The sequence below is a fragment of the Monodelphis domestica genome, chromosome 1, assembly GCF_027887165.1.
Source record: "Monodelphis domestica isolate mMonDom1 chromosome 1, mMonDom1.pri, whole genome shotgun sequence".
Lineage (NCBI taxonomy): Eukaryota > Metazoa > Chordata > Mammalia > Didelphimorphia > Didelphidae > Monodelphis > Monodelphis domestica.
In genome coordinates this window covers 119,532,216-119,555,588 of record NC_077227.1, presented here as the reverse complement: position 1 = coordinate 119,555,588, position 23,373 = coordinate 119,532,216, and the positions used below count along the sequence as shown (strand labels likewise).

Sequence of the window (23,373 nt, the reverse complement as noted above, 5' to 3'; positions counted from 1 at the left end):
AACTATGAAGTCCAATTACTTTTTCTAGCAAGGTCTTTTGCAACAGGACCCATCTTATCTAATTTATTTCTAGTTCTATTAACCTCCTAATTATTCACTTCCTATGACCCACTCTTCTATCCTACCTCAGCCACACACAAAGATAGTCCTACCCTTGATCTTGCAATCTACAAATGTATTACTTCCAAGTTCAAGAATTCCGAAATCTCCTTATCTGATCGTAATCTACTGATTTTCTACCTCTCTCTCTGCCTTCCCTTACACAGAGTTATGTGACCTCCACTCTCTTGACCTTTCAATCCTCTCCCAGGCCATGTCTTCTACACTAGATACTCTTTATTTTCCCCATCTTGAGCCTTTGCTAAACCAATTCAACTCTATATTGTCCTCTTCCCTTGAGCCTTTAGCCCCCTTATCAAATCAGATTTTTAGCAGACTTACTTAAAACTCAACACATCCAATACAAAATTTATTACCTTTCCCCTAAAGTCTCCTCCATAGCCTGTCTCCCTTATTACTATACAGGGTGATATCATCCTCCCAGTTCTGCAGGTAATCCAGGAGTCATCCTCAGCTCTTCACTCTCTCACCTCCCACCCCATCCAATCTGTTGTCAAGTCATATCAATGCCACCTTTGCAGCAACTCTAGGCTGTGCTCCCTTCTTTTCGCCTATGCTGCCACCTCTCCTTACACCTGGATTACTGCAATGACATGCTGGGGGGCTGCCCCACTACAATCCATCCTCCATTCTGTCACTAAAGTGCTTTTCCTAAAGTCCACATCCAGCCATGCTACACCCTTTAACTTATTAAATTCCAGGGGCTACCTATTATCTCTAGGATCAAATATAAAATTCTCTTCTTGTGTCCAAAGCCCTTCACAACCTGGACCTCTACTATTTTCCTCATCTTCTTGTATCTTACTCTCTGCCACACAGTATGATATAGTAACACCAGCTTTCTTGCTGTTCCTTGAATAAGGCATTCTATCTCTTGGTTCTAGGTCTTTTCTCTGGTTGTCCTCCATGCTTAGAATGCTCCCCTCCTTCTCTATTTACTGACTCCCATGGCTTACTTTAAATCCCAGATAAAATCTCATCTTCTACAGGAAGCTTTCCCTAACCTATCTTCTTAATTCTAATGTCTTTCTTGTCTTACATATTTCTCATTAATTTTCTATTTTGTTTTAATGTCACCTAGATTTCCCCTTTCTGTGTCCCTTCCTAGAAAATCATCCCCTATAATAATAATTATTATATAAAAAAAAAAAAACACCTTACCTTCCATCTTGGAATCATCACTATGTGTTGATTCTAAGGCAGAAGAGCAGTAAAGGCTAGGCAATGAGGTTGAGTGACTTGCCCAGGGTCACACACCTAGGAAATATCTAAGGCCACATTTGAACACAGGACCTCCCATCTCTGGGTCTGACTCTCAATCCACTGAGCCACCTACCTATCTCCAATAATAGTTTTTTTTAAACAAAAAGAAGAGGGAAAAAAATCAGCAAAACTGAACACCAAATTAAAAAAAATTGACATTGCATGCAGTATTCCATACCTGTGAACTGTTTTGTGATGGCTGCTTTTTTTCCCATTATGTTCTTGTAGTTGTTGCACATAGTTTTCCTGACTCTGTTTCCTTTATTTTGCATCTGTTCATTTGACAACTTTCCATGATACTCTTTTAAGATTTTCAAAGATCTAATTTTATGCTCCAAAATCATATAAGAGGAACTGGGACTAACTTAAAGTACAGGCTTTTCATAGTAACAAAATAATTTATTTTGAACCTGCCCTCCCATTCAACATAAGTTTATTTTTGGCCATAGCAGAAACTATAAATTGGACCACTACAGAATTCAAGCTCCATTAACCAAGGAAGTTAGAGGCATGGCTTTGCAAAATTCTGCTTGGAGAATTCCCTAGTTTAAATTTAAGCCATGGACTAGGAGGAGTCTGTTATAAAACTGTCTGACTTATAACATGGTTTTATGACAAGGACCTCTAAGATCCATAAAACTTCCAGCATAAGAGGAAAGAGGTTAAATCCCATATTAGTAAAAACCAAAATAATTTCTAGCTTTGTGTAAAGAGATTATTTCCATTTCCCTACACATATTGTATAGTAGGAGGGTTTTGGTAGTGGTGTTTTTTAAATCCAGGTTATAAGCAATTCTTTTAAATAATTTTTTAAAACCTTAGATAATAGCTACCTCTACTCAATTGTATCCATATATAAATTAAGTTCATTTTGGAAGACAATGTTTTAGTATAACTATGCTTTAATGCACTGTAACTCTGAAAGCCTAACAAGTTTACAAAAGGCTAAAAGTGGGTCCTGTTTTGTTTTTAGTTTTGCTGGGAAGAGGGACAAGAGAGTGTTTCACACAGAAGCAGAAAGCTAACAAAATATGAAAAAACAAGATTTATCACTGAAAAGCAAAGGGTTGGGATTAGAAGAAATATAAAAATATTTGGGTGATATTCTGAGCAAAGGTTTTATAATAGAAGGGGGTAGAAGATATTAGGTCTCAACAACTTGTAAACACTTTATTGACTGACTTTTAATTATAGAAATAGGTCTCTATATCAAAATGGAATCTTTTAAGGGGATTTTTTATAGCTCATGTTTGTTAAAAGGAATTCTACCTGAATATAGGTGGAAATAGTACTAGGAAGTATATAAGATTTTGTGTTATAACCTTTTTAGGGAAATAGATTCTGAATGAACTGTGCAGAAAAATATGGTTATTTTCTTAAGAGCATTTCTCCAGAGGAAATCGTTTAATTATTTTGAGATACTTATTTTCTCAGAAAATTCTGTGATATTAGAGTGGTAAAAAAGCAACTTAACAGTTATAGTATAAATTACTGTTTTAAGACCTTTTTAGAAGAAACATTGGGTTGTTTGTTTTTTTAGCTTATGATTTCAAGGGAGATACTTTCTCTGGTGACTTCTAGTCACAGAAAGTTGGCTGGAACACTAAAGTTAAGGGACTTCCACAATGTAAAAGTGCTAGTTAACAGATCAAAGGCAGGACTAAAACCTAGGTCTTACTAAATCTGAGATCAGCTCTCTAACCACAATGCCAAGGGGAGGCCCAGATTAAAAATAGAACATGAAAAATGAAATAAACCTACCAATTGCAACCCAATTCTGCTGATTCACATAAGTAAAGGTTGGCAATGCATCCTTAAAATATTTTTAAATTCTAGGTAGGAACCTTAAGAACTTTGAAGGAATTGGTGATATTTTCATCTCTTTTAGTTCAAAGTTATGAACTATTAAGTATTAGGGGTAAAATAGAATTATCACAGGATTCCTAAGCAAGACCTTAGCTCAAGGTTCCACCCAAGTCACACTCCTGTCACTAACTTACTAAACCCCAATATCTATTTTATCCCTAATAGCAGAAGAGGTCAAAGAGCAGGATTTAGTTTCATGGCCAATGATAGCAGAACAATAGGTTCCTGGTAAGGGACTGGGAAAGATTAATTTGGCATGATCTGATCAAAAAGTTTTTAACTGAATTCTGGGGAAAGAGAGAAATGCACCCTGATAAAACAGTGATATAAGATACCATATAAGACAATATTCTTGACCAAGAAAAGAAGCAGCATGGTAGAAGATGTGCCTCATAATTCTTAGTTGAAAGTAGCAGGAAAACAGGTCAGAAACAATACTAAACTCTCTGATGTCTAAATGACAACCCGCAGGGGTGCAATATAATAATTTAATGATGTATATTAAAATTGAATTGAAATATGCAAAGCAAATTTGAAATTTTAATAAAAAATGGTAACTACAATCTCAAAGAAATCACTGAGACTTGTTAAGATGGACACATACCTGTAATATGATAATGGCAGAGGATATGTTCTAAGTGTCCTAAAGCTAATGATTGTTTTAAGGCAAAAGAATATGATAGCATGAATTTACCATGTGTTAAAATTCACAAACTCAAATGCACATAGAGTAGAAAACTTCTCAATGAGAACAAAAGGGGGATATAAAGAGAAATACAATTGGTCAGATGTGCTTAAAATTGGGAAAGAGGTAAGATATGGAGTTGATTGAGGAAGAGATCGAGTGATGGGGTATTTGAACTATTTTGATATCAGATGAAGGTGACTGCTAAAGCAAATATCTGATCCTTTCTGGACTTGACTTACTAAAAATGCCATTTTAAAAAGTATTCAACAAAGAAGACCTGTGGGGATAGTCAAACACTAAAGGAAAGATAATGTTTCATATAGTTATGAAAGTAGATTTGAAAGTATTCAGAGAAACTGGTAGGAAGAGTATTAGAAGACAGATGTGACCCCCGCAAAGACAAGGAGAATGCCCAAGAGGAACACAGTCAGACAGACACACACACACAGAGGCTTCACTCCTTACCGAGCACTTCTGCAGTGGCCATGATCTCACAGGTGTACATTGCTGCCATTAGGCGCTGGGGTTTCACTTGTAGTGCATAACGGCAAGCTTCCTTCATGGTAGCAATCAGCTGACCAGAGAAAGGGCCGTAACAGTCAGCCAGCAAGGTTTCTCCTTTACGTTTGTTCTTTTTTTCAAAGATTTCTGGGCAGTCATTTTGAAACTGTTCCTTTTCAGTGGGGAGCTCTAAAGGTCTATTTAGGTCAGAAGCGGCTTCACCTCTGTCAAGTTCCTCATCAGCTTTCTCAGTTGCTCCTTGACCAAAGAATTTACTTAAGTCCCATTTTTCTAGAACAAAACAGACTCCCATGAGTGGCTCTTCACACATGGGGCCTGAGAATGTTGCCAGCTGAAAACCACTGATGATACTATTGTCAAAATCTCTGTATTTACTTGTTTCTTTAATAAATTTGCTCTCAAGGCACTGCCATACAGAGCTCTTAAAATCTTTGCATCTATTTACTAATATATTGGGTCCACATTTCCTAGGACCAAATGACCAGATCTGGTCCACAATATTCCTCCATTTTCTTCCCTGTAGGTTTTGCTCCAACTTTTGTTTGAACTCCTGGATCTTAGCCTGGGTCTTCTGGTGAATCATCTGCGTATTTTCCCCTTCATTCAAAGAAGAAGTCAATTGCTCCATAGAACGAATCAGATCACTATTTTCTTCAAGGATTTGAGTGACTTCTTCTGGGAGAGGCATGGCTCGGACACTGAGAGTAGCAAGTTTGTTTGGGGTGGTTATTGTGATAAGCCCATCTGCATCAACCTGGACTCCCTCAGGGAGTTTACTTTGATCCTCTTTGGTTTGGTGTATGACGGCAATCTTCTGTTGTTTACCTATTTCTTCATTGACCATGTCAACTTTTGGTGGTTTAGTAATTGTTTCCCTGAATGGGATGATTGGTTCAGATACACTGATTTGAATCTTTGCAAACCTGAAAATAAAATCAATAGAGACAAAGATGAGATGATGATGATGACCTAGAAAAAGCTACAATAAAAACTTCTATAAAATATGTGAGAATTTAAACTCACTTTGATTTCAGGCTGCAGTATCCAGATGTGTGTGTGTGTGTGTGTGTGAATTGCATTACAGTGCTATCATTTAAAACAGAAAGATGACCTGCTTGGATGTAGCTATCATTTTATATATATTTTCACATGGAAAATATCTGTTGCATAATATTTGACTGTGTTAATATATACATAATATAAATGTACATAAAAATTACTTGTTAAGACACATGAAAGGAAAACATTCTATAATTCTAAGTAGAATATGGAATCTTAGAGCTAGAAAGAATACAGGAAATCAATTTAGCTCAGCTCCATTGCAAAGATAACAAAAGAAGCCTAAAGGGTACATAGTATCAAAGTTGGAACTAGGACCAAAGCTTCCTAACTACTCAATATATTAATTGTAAAAACATTTTTAATCATTACACATGTATATGCATATATATATATATATATATATATATATATATAATTATGCAGAGGAATGTTATCTTAAATATAACCAAATGGGGTTTCATGGGGAATTCTCTTTGGTTTTCAATGGTATTATAAGTTCAAAAGTAGATTGTGACACAAACACAGAAGGGGAAAATCTCCATCATGTTGTTCGCTTAGGTCAACTGAAAATAGGTTGTTTCAAGACCACTTTCCAAATTCCTGTGAGCTGTGGGGGACTCTTTTCTTTTCTTTTCTTTTCTTTTCTTTTCTTTTCTTTTCTTTTCTGCCCGGAAAACCCAACTATTGACAACAACATAATCTGCCACCTAGTGGCAGTAATACAACCCATGAATTTCCTCAGGAAGAGCCCTGGCCAAAAACTAAATAAAGTGACATTATACTTCCTAAGCGATATAAAAATAAAATTCCCAATGTTCTTATGAAGACTGTAGTTTTATCTAAACACAGCATGTGAATGTATCAAACTAATATCAGGCAGTTGGGTGGCAAATGGAGAGTGTTGGATTTGGGAGTCAGAAAGACCAGAGTTTAAATCCTACCTCAGACACTACTGGCTATGTGACCTTGGGAAATTACTTAATTCACTCAGCTTCAGTTTTTTCATCTGTAAAATGGGGATAATAATACCACCTACCTCAAAGAGTTGCCTTAAAGTGCTATGTAAATGCTAACCATCATTACTATGAAGTCTTTTTTTTTCCCTACTTCTCTTCCTCCAACAAAAGAGGTAGTAATAAATACAGTGACATGGAAAGCTGGGTCCTAGTCTTGGGCAATGCCAATGTGACCTTGTATAAGTCAAGACCTCTAGGTCTAAATTCTCTCATCTGTGAAATAAAGACACTAGGTTAAACTCTTTCCAGTTCCAATATTCTAGGGACTCTAATAAGGAAATACAATGGACTCTCCCAACAGGAGATAGTTGTCAGTGGATGTTATTTTTCCCCCTTTTACTCCTGATTTTTCCAGGCTGTGTTTCATTTTTAGTTGCTTCTATTTCCTGTATTCAAAAATCCATAAATAATCCCCATTTCCTCTTGTCTACTCTTTGTTCCCACAATGAACATGGGGGTGGGGGGGGAGCTTAGTGGCTCAGTGAATTGAGAGCCAGGCCTAGAGATGGAAGGTCCTGGGTTCGAATTTGACCTCAGATACTTCCTCGCTGTGTGACTCTGGGCAAGTCACTTAATCTCATTGCCTAGCCCTTACTGCTCTTCTGATTTAGAACCAATACACAATATCGATTCTAACACAGAAAAGGTAAGGGTTTAAAAAAGTAGAAAAAGAAGATATTTAGTTAAATAATTTATTTTCACCTATATAGCTGTCCCATTTATTTTAAAATGAAAATTTTTGGAAGATAGGTATATGATTTTCTGCCAGAGTATATTTACATTACATGGCAGTTTTATTTAATTTTTTATTAAATTAATTAAAATCTTTCTGTAAAGAAAAGCCTATGTGAAGATAATTTAATATATGTTAAATTTCTATGTCACTTCACTAAAGGTATTCTCATAAAGGTCCCCCCGTAATGCCTTATTGCTAAAACTAATTATCTCTTCACCTTCAATTTTTCTTCACTTCTTTACTAATATTTTGATCATACTCTCCTTGCTTTAGTTTCTGTCAAACTACTTTTTCCACATAGAGAAAACCTGCTACCCTCACTCTTTCTGGCAATGTAGGTACAAGCATCCATTATGGGCCAAATTAAATAAAGGCCTTGAGGACCTAAAACCAAACCAGCTGTGACAATTCACTGTGACATCTTATTAAAATTACTTATGATGCCTTACTCAATTGTCTGTGGCATCCCTAGACTTTGGCATCTCTCTCATTTTTTATTCTAGTTCTTTTTCTTTTGGAATTTAAGTTCTGGTTTATTCTATTCTACTTCTTTCTAAGTGACCTTTGCTTATCTCACCTCTGATCCTGTGGGCTTTAAGAACAAAGTGACTCAAGATCTGCTGAATGAGCCAAACAGGCTCTCTAGTTATTCTTTCTGTGAGCTTCTTTCCCCAATTCCCATTCTTTGGGGTCTATGGAATTTCTTATCAGTCTTCTACTGGGGAAAGGAATAGAAATTTTATTTTCCTATCTGTGCCCTACAGGATTTCTTTAGCTTTAAATAGTCTTCACTAAGTAGACTTACAGAGTCATCTCTGTGTCACAGAACTAGAGAAAGCTCCATGAACCAGAAGGAGCAACGCAACTGGAGCCAGAAGCCCTACATTCAAAACTAGGCACTTCCTCTTATTACCTCTGCCTGTGTGGCCTTGGAAAAGTTGAGTTTACCTTTCTAGAGCTCAGGTGACTCATCTAATAAATTATGGTACGGAGCCACATAATTTCCAAGGTCCTATTATTACAAAGAATTTGAGCTGTGAAAGAAGGTAGTTTTATCAACTCTGGAAACAGATGCCTCTAGCAACCACAGGTAGCAACTATAATAACACTTGAGAAGAATGCTTAAAGTATCTTTTAGAGAACATAATCCCAAAGATGGCTGAAAGGCCTTTATTTTCATTACTTTGCTCCCTTCATTCAGCATCGGTCTATATTTCTGATGATGTTTATAAGATGTAACATTGATCTTTCCAGTAGCTTTTACACTGAATGGTTTTCAAAGTAAGTTGGTTTTCTATAAATACTTTAATGCCATGTCAAGGCCACATTTAAAAAAAATCAATTTCTCTTTCTGTAAATATAGTTTTTTCTCCCAAAGGGGAAAAAGTGCTCCTATACAGCAGTGAATGCAAATAATACATATCTAAGACATGAGAGGGTGATTTAGCTCAGATACCCACCAAACCCCATACTTTTGGAGTATCTGGTAGGTAATTCTAAGTTGTAAAAGATGCATTTTATTTTGAGGAGAGTAAGCTAATCTTTAAAAATTAAAAAATAATTTAAAGTTGATTTTAATGTGAGGGTGGAATTTATTTCAAATTACTACCAAAAAGTACAGAATTTTGAATTGGAAGAAATCTTAAAAGTAAAAAATTTATTGAAAGTTATTGATATTCACTCTTTTAAGAGATTATACTCTGTGATTAATTATTCCAAGTGCGAAAGGAACTTTTCAAAATTAGCACTACAATTTTAACCAAAAAACCTAGAGATATCAAAGAAGGTAAGGAAAAGCAATGCAGTGAAATCAGAAGTCAAGAGTCCTGATACCTGTTCTTAATTCTGTCATTGTCTTTCCATGACCACAGGCAATTCTTCTGACATTTCTAAGCTACAGGTCCTTTTCATGTCTAAGACTCTAAATTCTTAACCTAAATACCCATAAAAAAATTAAATCCATTCCAGATAACAGAGAGGATGATTTTTAGGAAAGAGAAAGAAGTGAAAAAATTATAATTTCATTAAAATTTATCTAAAACAGAAGACAAAAATCAAATGGCAAAAGTTACTTTATGACATTAGTTAATGTTCAATTTTATATCCCCAAATGAAGATTTCCAAATAAAAAAACACTATATGGGATAAGATGGTGGCTCCACCAGGTAAATTCCCCATAGCTATAACTAAATAATATTACAATTTTTCCTTCTTTGCTTCTAAGTACATTCTCTTATTACAATATTAGCTTGATAATGTATATAAAAGCACTTAAAGCAACTTTTGTTGTCATTTATTATTTTTAAATAAATTGTTAAATGATAATTTATGACTAAAGCAGAAAAAAATTAGAATAAAAATACTTAAGAAATTGCACATTCGCTAAGGGAAGGGGTTGGGGAGAGGGTAGGGAAAGAACACAAATCTTGTAACCATGGAACAATATTCTAAATTAATTAACTAAATAAAATTTTCTCAAGGAAAAAAAATTTAAGAAAGAAGTGACATTTCCTGGCAGTAGTCATTTTATCCTTAATAAAATTTAAATTTATGATCCAGTTGCCACAAAACTCTTGGATAAGGAGACTTTCGTTACCCCCAAAGATAAACCTTAGTCATAGGTTCCAATAATTGAGGAATATTCAAATAACCAACTGTAATATACACACAAACACACACACATACATACACCATATAAACACATATATATGTATATATGGCAAAAAACTCCACTCCCCAAGCTTGTCTCCTAACCTTTCTTTCAAATCATCCAGGCATCGTTGGAGGTGGACTTCCCCTGCTGTAACTAAAACATGTTCACCAGTTTCTTGAATTAAAACTTGCACACATGGATCAGCTTGGTTTAAAAGCTTCATTCCTTTGACCAACTGTGGCATCTCACCTAGGCAGAACAAATTGAAAATACTTATTAAAAATATGACAGGAGGACTACTAAAAACCATTACAACCCAAGAGTAGAAATTCATTAGTATTGAAGCTAATTTTTTTAACCCATTTGGATAAAATCCTCTACAAAAATTATACTTTTTTGTGAAACTTATTACTTAAGATTCAATTTTGTAAAATTTTAAAATTTTGGACATAGAATTTAAAAGCATGCAATGTGAAATTGATAGCTAGTCTTTACTAGCTCTTGAACTCTTCAATAGAAATAACTATACTCAACCATTGGCCCTAGGAATATAATAGACATCTTTCCCCAATACAGATAAAACATGGCAACTGATATGGAATCGAGCTAGATGAAAAATGAGAACACATAACAATCACAGAGCTGTTGCAGAAATAAAATATTTCTGCAATTTCTGCAAAAAAATAAAATAAAAAAATTTATAAAACTGCTTATATTAGAGTCAGTATTTTTCTGGACATAAAGCTTGTCCTATATGTTTCAGCTTTGGAATTATGATAAAGTTATTAATTATTGCCTTGCAAGCCATCTTATTAGTGTTGTAGCATTCTCTAGAGATACTCATATTTTTAATGTCTTATTAGGAAGTCTATCAAAGGAGCAGATTTTCCCACAATGGCTATGGAATCCTCATTTGGTTTTGGAGTGTTTGCTTAGAATCCTACAGCCTCTGAAACAAACTTTTAAGTATTTTATGTTAACATATGATCTTGTACCTACTTTAAACTGTAAGAAACAAACACATCCCTAAAAAGAGTTTGTTCTAGAGACCAACCCAGAAATCTCAGACATCATAGTTCTACTGATTCCATAAAGGAAAATTATATGTTTTCAGACAATTTGATATGAGAGTATGTGGAGTCTAGTTCAAATCCCAGTTTTGTTCCTTAACTAGCTGTGTGATCTCAGTAAAGTAATTTCACCTTTTAATGCCTCAGTTTCCTCATTTGTAAAATAATCGAGTTGGGTTTGAACTCTAAGGTTCATTCAATTTCACATTCCTCTAATCCTGTGATCCAATACATGTAGGATGTGGCCAGTGGCTAAGGAAGTTCCCAAAGTGGACATCAGTAATTAGGAGAAAGCAAAATAGTAGAGACTCAGAAAAGGAACATTCTGTGAGACTAACAGGAATCCACACAAATGGATGACATGAGCCTTCCTGGAAGCTGTCCTAGAACAATCAGAAGCCAGACCACTGAAAACATGCTGAATCAAAAATAGGATCTGAAATTGTAAAGATGCTAGGAAGATGTTGCAATGAAGCAAAAACAGAAATCAGATGGTGTGGGTCAACATGTGGTCTAGAAAAAGTCTGGCTTAAAAAGCATAGAGAATAAGATTTTCTTCTGCATTCTCCTTTTCTTGGTTTGTGTGACACTTCTCTCTCTTTTTCTACCTGTGACAGCTTTCTCGGTCTCCGTTGGTGGATGTCTTACCTTATAATCATGACCTGCCTCAAAACTTTGAATTCTCTGTTGTTAATGGATTAGTTCCCATGATTTTAGTTATCATTCTCTATCTACCACTCCATCCATCCTAAATCTCTCTACTAAGCTTCAGTCATGGAATACCAATAATTTACTGGATATCTTCAAGACATCTGAATATCCTATAGATATTTCAAATTTGCTATAAACTGAACCAATAGATCACTACCAGGGAATTTGTAGGCAGAGGAGATCAAGTATTATTACCCTGAAATCCACCAAAATTAGGAGGTTGGAAAAAAAGCTATTTCCTCATCACACAGTAAATAAGTCCCAGGGCATACTGACTAAGATTACTCTCCATATTATGCATCCCATTCTGTGTTTCCCAGATCTTTGTTTTGAGGGGCCCACTCTGACCAAAGAATTCTTGCCCACTGTGCCAGCTATGGACAATAAAGAAGGATGTAGATCCCAGAAGATCTAGAGGCCTGAGAGACTGGGAGAGCTATGGAAATCTGGAGAGAGCATAGGAACGGCTGTCAATCAAAGTCTGTAAAGGTCTTTGGTCAATGTCATATTACCAAGCACCAGCATAGAATTCCAGGGAGGAATTTTAGGGAGGAATTGTGGCTCATGCTGCTGCGAGAAAAGAAAAGTTAAAGTTAGTCAGAATGAACCATTTCATGGAACTAATAATCATCATTTTTGCCAACAGACAATGTTCTTCCCTTTGGAGATTTTTCTCTGACCTAACCCACTCTTTACAACTTTGGGCCACTACAACTTAATGATTAGTCATTTGGATTTGTTTATCCTGTGAACTCTGGCTTCCCTGAGTATAGCATTCTATTCATCTTCTCATATCAAAACTTAGATATTTTCCCCGCGTTTTTTCAAAGGGCTTATTGAAATGCAAGGCAGGATTCTATGGACTACATATCTATAAAGGAATTCATCTTAGAAGGCATAGAAAGCCATCAAGAATATATTCCTAAAGACCAAAGAGAAAGACTAATGATAAGAAGAAAAAAAGGGGAGTTATTTAAAGATACTGATTTAAATGCACAGTAAACTCAACAACCAACTAAGATTTTTCAGAAATGTACTAAAGATGAAAAAGTACTGGTAATGGAGGATTAATACAATGACAAAAACTGGAAAAAAAATACCAAGAGGGTTAAAGCTAAGAATGAGCAAACCTTGACAAGAAATGCTAAAGATTTATATAAATATATAAACTGAGGAAAAGAGGACTAAGAAGAAAAGATACATTTGTCACATGGAGCAGATAAATGATAATGGTATAACCAAACAAAAGTGGAATAGAGTGCCTCTTGAGGTTTTGTAAGTAAAAGTTGGAATAGCATTAATCAGTCATGTTATACAGGGGACTGTTTTTTAGGTGCAAGTTGGACTAAACTACTTCAGAGGTCTCTTCCTATTATGCAAATTTGTGATTCTGATTCTCCCTCAGGTTCAATGAATTTTCCCCAAGTAGCAGAGAGATGAGATTACTACAAAGTATTCCTTCTTTGTCTACTATGTCTACTTTTGTCTACTATAAATACTAAGGATACACAATAAAAAGTATAATATTTAGTATCAATTACAAAGGGCAAAGCATAAGCACCTTGCAGAGTAGGCATTTAATAAATGTTTATGGAATTGAACTGAAAGACAGAGATGTCTTACTTGGATGTTTTGGTTCAATTGCGACTCTCACAATAGGTGTGGCTTCAAAGTTCAGTGGGATAAAGGGTGGGCAAGACGGTGAGGTACACAGGGTTGCAGATTTCAGGACAAATTCTTGAAGACCTCCTATGCCTAAAAAAATAAACAAAAAACAAGAAGTGAATAAGAAACAAAGGTTTCTGATGCCAATAATGGTAAAATTTGAATTTCAAGTGAAAAACCAAACCAAGATCAATGTCCAAGCTAAATTAAAATGATATAGATTGGTACATAACAGATAAGATTAAATATAGGCCCCAATTTGAAGCATAGCAATACTCAATGATATCTTGCCTTTATATATATCTTCTAATACTTATGGCATTCTGTGTGTGTATACACACACAGAATGCCATAAGTATTAGAAGATAAATTCTCTATAGAAATGAATTCATTTCATTAATGCAAGATGATTTCTTCCATTCAAATCCTACTATTATAGCTCATTGTAGTTTAGGAAGTGATCAATTTAAAGGCTATGCCAGAAAAGCATAATCTTGGGAAATTCTGTAAGTCTACCATTCAAATATATAAGTTAAAAAAGGCATCGAAAAGTTGGTCATGAGTGGAAGCTCCTATGATCTGTAATCAAAGGACAAAGGACTACAAAAATGAAATTATAGATTTTAAAAATATTTTAATAAGAAATGGAAGATCTTAAATAAATGGGCTGTTTTTAATTGATCATTATTCATAATTCCTTTATTCAACAAATAATTAAAGAACCTTAGTAGAAACAACAATAAACATCAATACAAACTATATATTCTTACTATCAATTCATATTTAAATTAACTTAAATGTACAACATTTCTTAATTGCTTTTTTCCAGCTTTGTCCTTAATTCTCCATTACAATCATCTGTTCAGTTTCTTTCCTCAAATAATTACAGATCTATTTCAATTTTCCTCAATGATCAGTTAAAATGTATTCTATTCTTCTGGTTTTGTTTTTGTTTCCTTTGCATGATTTAATAAAGTTCTTTCCGGATGTGTTTTTCTTAATTGCTTGATAGTACCCCATTATATGAATATACTACACTTTACTTTTCCTGTTGAGATGGTACTCTCTCATGCACTCTCTTTTTCCTTCTCTCTCACAATTACATAAAAGCCTTCTAGGAAAATCTTTGAGCACACAGATTTTTTAAAATTTGTATTATGATGAAACTCTGAGGGTAATGTCTAAAGAAGGAATTATTGGGTCAAAGAATATTAATTATCTTTGCAAACCTTACTGCCAAATGCCATATTGTCATGTTTTCAGTTCCAATATCAATAAATGAATGTTCCCATTTAGTCAACATTTACAGCACTAATTCATCGTTTTGGACTATTTTTGCCAATTTGATGGGTATGAGATGGTACCTCAAAGTCAACAAATATTTACTGAGCACAAGGTGTATACACAATTGATTATATACACTGTAGATGACACAAAAACATATAAGATAATTCCTCCTTTTTAGGAGTTTACAATCTTGAGGGGAGACAAAAATGTGCACAAATAACTATAATATTAGACAATATATAAATGCTATATAGGTGATAAGGATACTAAGTTACACAGGTATATAAAGAAAGATTAGATGCTATGACAGTGTTTGGGGATATTTTAATGGAGGAAATGATATTTGACCTTGACCTTCAATGGCAAACAAGCTTCAATAATCAGAGTTGAAGAAAACAATACAAGCAGAAGACAGAATGAGAACATCATGAGGCAAGGACAAGTCATGTTTCAGGGGGAGAAATAATAATAGTTTAAAAAGAACTGAGAGATTTCAATTGGGGAAGTATAGAAAGTTAAGACTACAATAATAATTAAAAAAATAAAATTGCAAAAGGTCTGGCATGCTAAACAAAAGTATTTATACTTAATATTCTAAGGTCATGGAGAATCTGAAGATTTTGGAGCAAAGAAATTTTTTATATAAAGGTTTTTTATATAGAGGTGGGGATAAGGAAATAAAAGTAGAGATTCTATTTAGAAACAGAGAGAGAAAGACTGTGAAGAAGTGTGCATAGTTATCAACAAATTTGTTTTAAGTATAGAGGGAAGAAACAATGGTGACTTCAATATTTCAAGTTTAGGTGATTGGAAAAATGGTGGTAACATGGGCAAAAGTGGGCAATTAAGGAAAAGGAACTACTTCATGAGGTTGGGGGGATATTAAGGCTTGAGTTTTAGACATATTAAGTCTGAGGCAATCACAGAACAATTAAATGGAGATTATGGGAGACAGCTGAAAATATACAACCAGAACTTAAGAGAAAGTTCACAGATGGAAATACAGATTTGGGAATTATTCAGTATACTTCAATTTAAGAAACATTAAATGTCTATAATATGAGGCATCATGCTAGATGCTGGAAATATAAAGAGAAAACAGTCCCTGCCCTCAAAGAGTTTATTTATGTTGGGGTGGGGGTATATCAAATACAGAGATGAATACATGCAAAATAGTTAACAAACTAATTTCAAGGAGGAAAAAGCACTAACAATTATAGTCAGGATAAGGGATCTGGAGAAGTCTTGAAGTGGCAGTAGCCATATTGTACTCTAAAGGAATTTGGGCATTCGAAGAAGCGGTCATAAAGGAGTACTTTCCAGACAAGGGAAGATCACCTGTGTAAGGTAAAAAAGTGGTAAAGGAACTACTGTGAATAAGCAAAAGGCATGGTAGTAAAATGAAATAAGTTTGGAAAGTTCGGTAGGGGCCACATTATGAGGGATGCAATCAATTATATAAAAATGATAGTTGAAACTATGAGTAAACACAGAGCTCTCTGAGATAAGAACAGAAAAATAAGGAAAAAACCTTGAGGAATTTTCACATTTAATAAGCCTGATGAGGAAAGGAAAAAGAAGAGAGAGTGTAAAAGGAAAGATGTAGTTTAAATATAAAAAGGATTTCTTTTGTGTGCAATTTGGTGGTGGTTCTACATCAAAAGAAATGACAATTTCCCTGAAACCAGCAGCATTTCTTGAACTGGAATCATACTGTTCAATTACACCCTACCCATTTAGGCAAAACAATAAACATACACACATGCACACATATATACACACTTAGTACCGGCAAGGAGAAATGTTAGCTTCTCATTTAATATAACACTAACCTGAGTCAAATAGTGTTGCAACTGAAACCTACAATTTTTTCTGGCAGACACATGCCTACCACCTTTACAACCCCAAATGGCAGAACCTGCAGCCAAAAACCACAAATAGAGCTGTGATTCACAGCTTAGTTGAAATGGAACTGTGATGTCCACCATCATGTTATAGGTTTGTGTGTGCAAGACTAATATTCAGAAAGCAATTTATTTCCTCATGGGGCAATGAGAGCACTCATATAGATGATGGTATCCCTATTTAGTCTTGTAGACAAATACCTAGACTTTATATAAACATGGCTATATGAATAAAAATTTATGTTATTTTTCTTCTGAACTGTTCTTTTAAAAAGTGACTTGAAAATATGAATAATCAAACAATGGATCATAAATATTAATAAATGTTGTTTTAAATAGGGTACACAATTTGAGACATTGCTTAAAGAAATATAAAGTCTAACTATAATCAAGTATTCTCTCACTAATTTTAAAATATTATCAAGTATTCTTTAGTTTCCACCTCTACCCCCACAGCTTGAAGAGGTTCATTCTCAAAATAAGCCAATGTTATGATATAGTTGTCAAAAAAATCTAATGCAGTTCAAGGCTACATTAAGAGAAGCACAGTGACCAAGACAAGAGAGATAATAACTCCCTTGCACTGGTCAGACACTGCATTCAGTTCTGAGCACCATATTTTAAAAGAGATATTGGTAAGCTTAAATTCCTCCAGAAAAGAGCTATCAATATAATCAAGAATCTAGAAACTGCCTACAGATTTGTAGGGGAAACCTCTCACCCCCTAAAACTTGGATTTTTAGTCTACACACTCCAAAGGCCAGGAATAAGTGAAAGGTTGAAAAAATTATTTGGATTTTTTTTTTTTTTGGTTCACTAATAGGAAGACCTCTCTAAAAATTAGAGCTTTGCCAGAGAATGATCTTTTTATAAGTTCTCCATCACTGAACATGTTCTAGCAGAAGGTGGAGGGTCATTTGTCAGGGATGATATCAACGGAATTTCTGCATTATTAGGTGGGAGGTTTGATGACAGTTAAACATCTATTAAGCACTTACTGTATTCAAGGCAGTATGCTAAGGCACTAAACTTATAATAGAGGGGGGCCTGACTTGACATGGCGGACATAGGTTTGTAGATCATAAATTTAGAACTAGAAGAACCTTTAAGACTATCTAGTCTACCCTTTTCTTCCTGCTAGTTTTACAAATGAGGAAAGGCAAAGGCAAAATCTGAACCCAAGTTCCCCGATACCAGAGATAGTGCTTATCCCAGTGTTCCATGTAATGACAAATTAGAAAATTACTAAATGCATGGGAAGAAGCAAACAGAGTCATGAAAGCTTCAAGGGAAGAGGAATTATTTCTGTCTTGGAGAAATGAGAGGAAGCTTAACAGAGAAAGTCACCTTAATGAGATCATGAAAGAGGATTCCCAAAAATGGAAAAAAAAAATTCCAGATATAGGCCAGAAGTCCAGAGAGGAAATTAAAAAAGGATCCCTTCTCCAGGAAAGAAAGCACAGGCATGATCCAGATATAGGGTATGGATAAATTCTAAGGTCTTGCGTCTGGAGGTTGTGAGAGATGAGGCTCCCTTAAAAAATCTTCAAGGACGTCAGAAAGTCCTGGGATGAGGACTTGACAACTCCAAGCAAATGACTGTGGGCAGTGATGCAGTGACAAGCACCCTCCCCATCACTAGGGTGTCTCATATGGGGAAAGTTCCTCTCCAGGGGTTCCAAAGTCCTTAATAATCTATCCTGAGACTTCAGAGAGGGCCTTAAAGATCTAGAGCTCTTATCCTCAAAGAATGATACCTAGAGAGAGGTCAGTGCAGTAACCCTAGGGAATCCAGAGTAAGATCAAGTAACAGAAAGGGGTGGGGTGCGGGTGACCTGGATCTGGTACAAAGTTCTAATTCAGAAATTTAAAAAAGAGAGATGTGAATCAGTACTTATTGTAAACCCAGAGGTTTCCAAAAGGAAAAAAGAAAAAGTGATAAATCTTACCCAAGAAATTGACTCCCTAAAAACTAGAATAGACCAGAGAGAAATTAACGATTCCTTAAATAGCAAAAAACATTAGAACAAAATAAAAAAGATTAAAAAAAAGAAAATAAGATAGCCAATATATTACAAAAAAGACACAGAAATGAAGTCAAAGAGGGTCAACAACATTTTTAAAATGCATATAAGAAAAAGAAGTTTAGAAGGAAAGTTTTAAAAGTAACAAGAATGCTTTTGGGGGAATATTGAAGTTCAGAATTTTTAAAAAATTTGAAAAAAGTTAAGAGGGCAAGACAAAATTAGGGAACAGTGAAGAGTTTAATTGGAAGAGTTCCAAACTGAAGTGACAATATAAGACTAAATCTAGAGCATGAAAGGCCTTGAAGGTCTTTAGGCAAATAGGAAAAGGTAAATGTTTCTGAGCTAGAATATATAAGGATTAGATGACTGTATAGGTGCTTTAAAAAACTAAATTTATGGATATAGGGAAAAAAGGAGGAAAAAAACAAGGAAAACTCTGTTCTCAGTCTAAGTAAATGGGAAAATGGTGATGTAATGAACAGAAAGGAGGAAATAAAAAGAGATTGCATTTAGAAGATGAATTCCTCATGAGACATGTTGAGCTTCAAGTGAAGGTAGGACAATCAGGCAGTGATATCCAGACAATATCATGAATTCAAACTGGAGTTGAAGGTGAAAAATATGAGTTCAGAAAGAGCACAGCCTCATAGCAAGAGGACATGGGCTGAAATAATATCTCCAACACTCACTGTCACTTAATATCCCTGGATCTCAGATTCTCATACGTAAAATGAAAAGGTTGGAATTGAAATAGGGCCTCTTGAGATGATCCTAGGAAATAATTTTATACAAAGGTGCTATTTGAAGGCATAATAGTGGGGAAAATTGCCAATAAAGTCTATGTCCAGAGAGGAATGATGAGGATAAAGCTCAAGTTAAAACACATGAGATGCTACTATAAAAAAAATCCATAAAACAGAATCCAGAGAATAATTTAAGAATCATCAAGATTATATGAGTATGATGAAATAGGAAACTTTAATATTATATTACCCCCTAATCACAAAATTGCCTAGAAGTATCAAAACCAAAGTACAGATTGAATGAATCCAAAAATCGTCCCTAGAGAGAAAAATTAGACAGATAAATTTAATTGCTAAGCTCCAGCAATATGAGATCAAAGGAAAAAAAACTGCCCAAAACAAAACAATGAGGCAGGTCAACTATCAAGGAAATCCACAACCTTGTTTAAACTAATAGAATATGATATACTGAAAGAAAATGGAAAATGGATTGCATCCAACAAGAATTTATAATGCTGAGTATAATCTGATAGGAAAATAAAAAGCTTTTACTAGAAATGATGACTTCCAAGCATTCCTCCTAAGAAATGATAAATAGGCAGTTTTTGAAAAACAAATATAGCAGACGAGACTTAGTGATAATCAGTCATACTACAAATTCTGACATAATTTCTATTGACCTTTATGACAACCCTTTGGGTTAGGTAGGCACTACAATTTTCTCATTTTACAGGTAATTAAGCTGAGGTTTATAAAAGTTAAGTGACATGCCCAGGAACACAACAAAACATAAAAAAGTAAATAAAATTGAAAAATTCAAAAATAACCATACTACATGCTAGAAGAAGGAGACTACTATTCAAAGACTTACTATCTCTGAGGGACAGGTAAGAAACAAGGATAAGCTATGAGCTTGGGTATCCTTTCCAGAAGAAATTAGACAAGAATTTACCCTGGTAAGGCAGAGAAAGGAAGAAGGAATTTTAACATTTGCTGCATTAACAAAAGAAGGGAAAGAACTAAGCATTTATATAGCATCTAAATTATGCCAGACGTTGTGTTGTGTTTTTTGTTGACAAATACCATTCCATTTTTCCTCCCAACACTTCTATCAGATAGATGCTGTTATTATTCCCATTTTTTACAAATTAGTAAAATGAGGCAAACAGAGGTTAAGTGATTTGCCCAGGATCAAATATCTTATGTCTGAGGCTGGATTTTAACTGAGGACTTTCTGATTCCAAGCTCAGGACTCTATCCATTAAATACTAACTGCCTCTAAGAGGCAGGAGATTATTAAAATATTAGGAGTGAAGGGGGAAGAGGAAGTAGGGATCACATGAATTTCATTTTTACCTAGGAAGGGCAAAGGAACATGAACCAGCTTCCTGGTCTCCTGAGCAGACCAAGAATAAATTCCTTAATTATATTTTTGTTATTTCCACATTCCTATAAACTTACATTTAAGTTATCTTCATCAGTGACATTTCTTCCTAAGAACTATTAACTCAGGCCTTTCCCTTCTGCAAAGAAGGTGCCTTTTTGCACTTAGCAGAAATTTACTCAGCAAGGTTTCCTTTATACTAATGAAATCACATGTCCAGGCTCCTTCTATCCATCTTTAGTTTCTTTGGAATATCTTGCTGTTCAAAATGAAAGAGTGCTTAGCTTAGCTTTGGCCACCCACTCAGCCAGCTTAATGAATGCTATGTCTTCTTCATGTTCACATATCTTCATAAGAATAAGTTACATTCTAATGGCAGCAACCTTGGCCAACACATAAGAAAGGGGTAGGCAGGATTTTGCCTGATTTAGCATTTCACCTCTTTGACCAAGTTGAAGACAGCAGGTTGGACTACCTTTAGGAGAATGTGAGAATTTTCAATTACTCAAACTTCTCCCTGAAACAAAAATTCCTTCTTTACAACACCTCTCCCAAGATTAATACCCTTCTCAATACTACTGGCAACCCTCTTAACTTATAAGCTTCAGTACAGGTTTAAAAAAAAATGTTATTAGAGGAAGGTCTTTACCAGGTACTCCTTACTCTGAAGAAATCACAGATCTGGTTTTAAAGAAAAAGTTCCTAATTCTCTATGTATGATTCTCTATATCTACAAATCATGGACTACTATAATCTATGAGAAATCAGAATGGTAGATCACTCAAAGGCAAGAAAAGTAGATAGATGGTACAAATAACTAGGCTTGTAGTGTATTACAAATTATGAACTGTCTTCACAAAGCAGCATTAAAGTTATCATCAAAGGGCTGTTTGATTAGAAAAGGAAGTAGCTCATAACTGTGGAGACAATAACTTGCTGACAGTAACATAATCTCATGAGATCTAGAGAAACCTTTAGCACTCTGTGTGGGATCCCTGTAAAGGATTTATCATAAGATGGAAGCTAGAGATGGGAAGTGATTCATATCGTGGGAAGGAGTACTAATATTCACAGGAACACCAATTCACTGCAATATCTAAATGTACAAGTTCTAGCCACTTTAGTAAGACGTAAACATCTTGATGATAGAGATTATAGTTCAGTGTCTTGTATGTTGTTTGTACTTAAAACATTTATGGAATTGAAATTAGCTTTTATGTTGTCCTACTGTCTTATAATCCCATCACTTCTTGCCATCTCCTTTATTTGTCCAAGGAGAACTTAGTTGGCAATTTTCAAATTAGCTCTAATTTCTTTGTTTCATTTATAGTATGAATGCCCATAAAGATATAATCTAGTTCCTGTGGTGCAACCAACATTAGTTGCTGAAGAAAAAAGAAATCTTGCATTTACCGTACAAATAGCTAAATTAATGTTTGTAGCTTTTAAACATTCTGACACTATCACTATGGAAGCAGAAGGGGGCCTCATTGGACTGAGGTTCTCTGAGTGTTTTTTACTTGTTTCGTGAGTTTATCCAGCCAAAAAAATTCAGTATTCAGTGGTCATCATTTTGATAATAAAATTAGCTAGGATAGGTGTTTAAACAGCAAATAGTCTAATCTAGGACCATATTTGAAGGTTTTCCAACTTGGTAGCACTTGCTTATTACTGCACTAGTAAGTTTGAGAATCTGGAGTTATCTGTATATTATGATGAAAAAATAATTCATCCTACAGATTAGAAATCAGAGATAAAGTCTAAGGAAAAACCTGCAAATCACATCACTACCTTGGCGCTAACTTATTTCCCCATCATATAGTCTTTTTTCTTTTTTTGTCTTAAAAATAAACCAAATCAAAACCAAGCAGAAAACTACTAAGATTATTCAATTTCATATTTTAAATGACAATCACATACAGCTATGTTAAATTTGAACAGAATCTCAGTTTTATCAAATCTAGTAACAAAAATCAAGCATGCCTTTCCCTGAATCATTCTGGCCAAATACCTGCATATTTCCCTTGTATTTCTCTTATAACCAGCACTTGTCCTCTTTATACTATTCAAGGCTTGATCTGCTTATACAAAAGGCCTCCAGAAAAACTGGATTGCTGATTATTCACTATCTACAGCCATTTTGGGAATAACTTAAAGAGACTATTTTCTGCTGTGCTTGACATGTTATCTTAACCAGTTTTTTGTAGTTTAGAAAGCCTGTCTCCAATTTAAAAATAAAAGACTATCCAATAAGGCCAGAAGTATAGGAAAATGCTGAACTAAAGCCTGGCCTTCAAAACTTCATCCTACTTCTGACCTACAACTAGCTTGTACTTCCTTTGCTCAGAGAACATATGGTTTCAATGAGAAACAAACAGTAATCTTTCCTTTGCCTCACCAGAGACCCAATCTGTAGATGGTCAGTATATTTTGATCTTCTATAGCTAATAGAAGAAATCTTTGCATACACCATAGTGAATGATTCCTTTGCATTTCATAAAATGAGTCAGAAGTTTAAATGACAGAATCTACTATTTCTAATCAGATGCAGCTAGATTAAAACAACAGTAGTTTATTCAATTCTGAGATGGAAGGAAGCAAACTCTTCATATTTTCTGTGTCACAGCTGAGGCAGTTTGCTGATAAATTGATGCCT

At 34.8% G+C, this 23,373-nt stretch overlaps 1 protein-coding gene across 2 annotated transcripts in view; it reads right to left on the bottom strand.

Annotated features, from left to right (window-relative positions):
• Positions 1-23,373, bottom strand: part of EFL1 (elongation factor like GTPase 1) — a 278,731-nt gene that overhangs the window by 47,971 nt on the left and 207,387 nt on the right. For both annotated transcript variants that reach the window (XR_460442.3, XM_001362562.4), the window contains exons 16-18: positions 13,331-13,462; positions 10,028-10,175; positions 4,403-5,382 (exon numbers count right to left, since the gene is read on the bottom strand). Coding sequence is in view for 1 of the 2 variants with exons in the window: in XM_001362562.4 (XP_001362599.1) it covers positions 4,403-5,382; positions 10,028-10,175; positions 13,331-13,462 (1,260 nt within the window). In the remaining variant the exon portion in view is untranslated. The remainder of the gene's footprint in view (positions 1-4,402; positions 5,383-10,027; positions 10,176-13,330; positions 13,463-23,373) is intronic.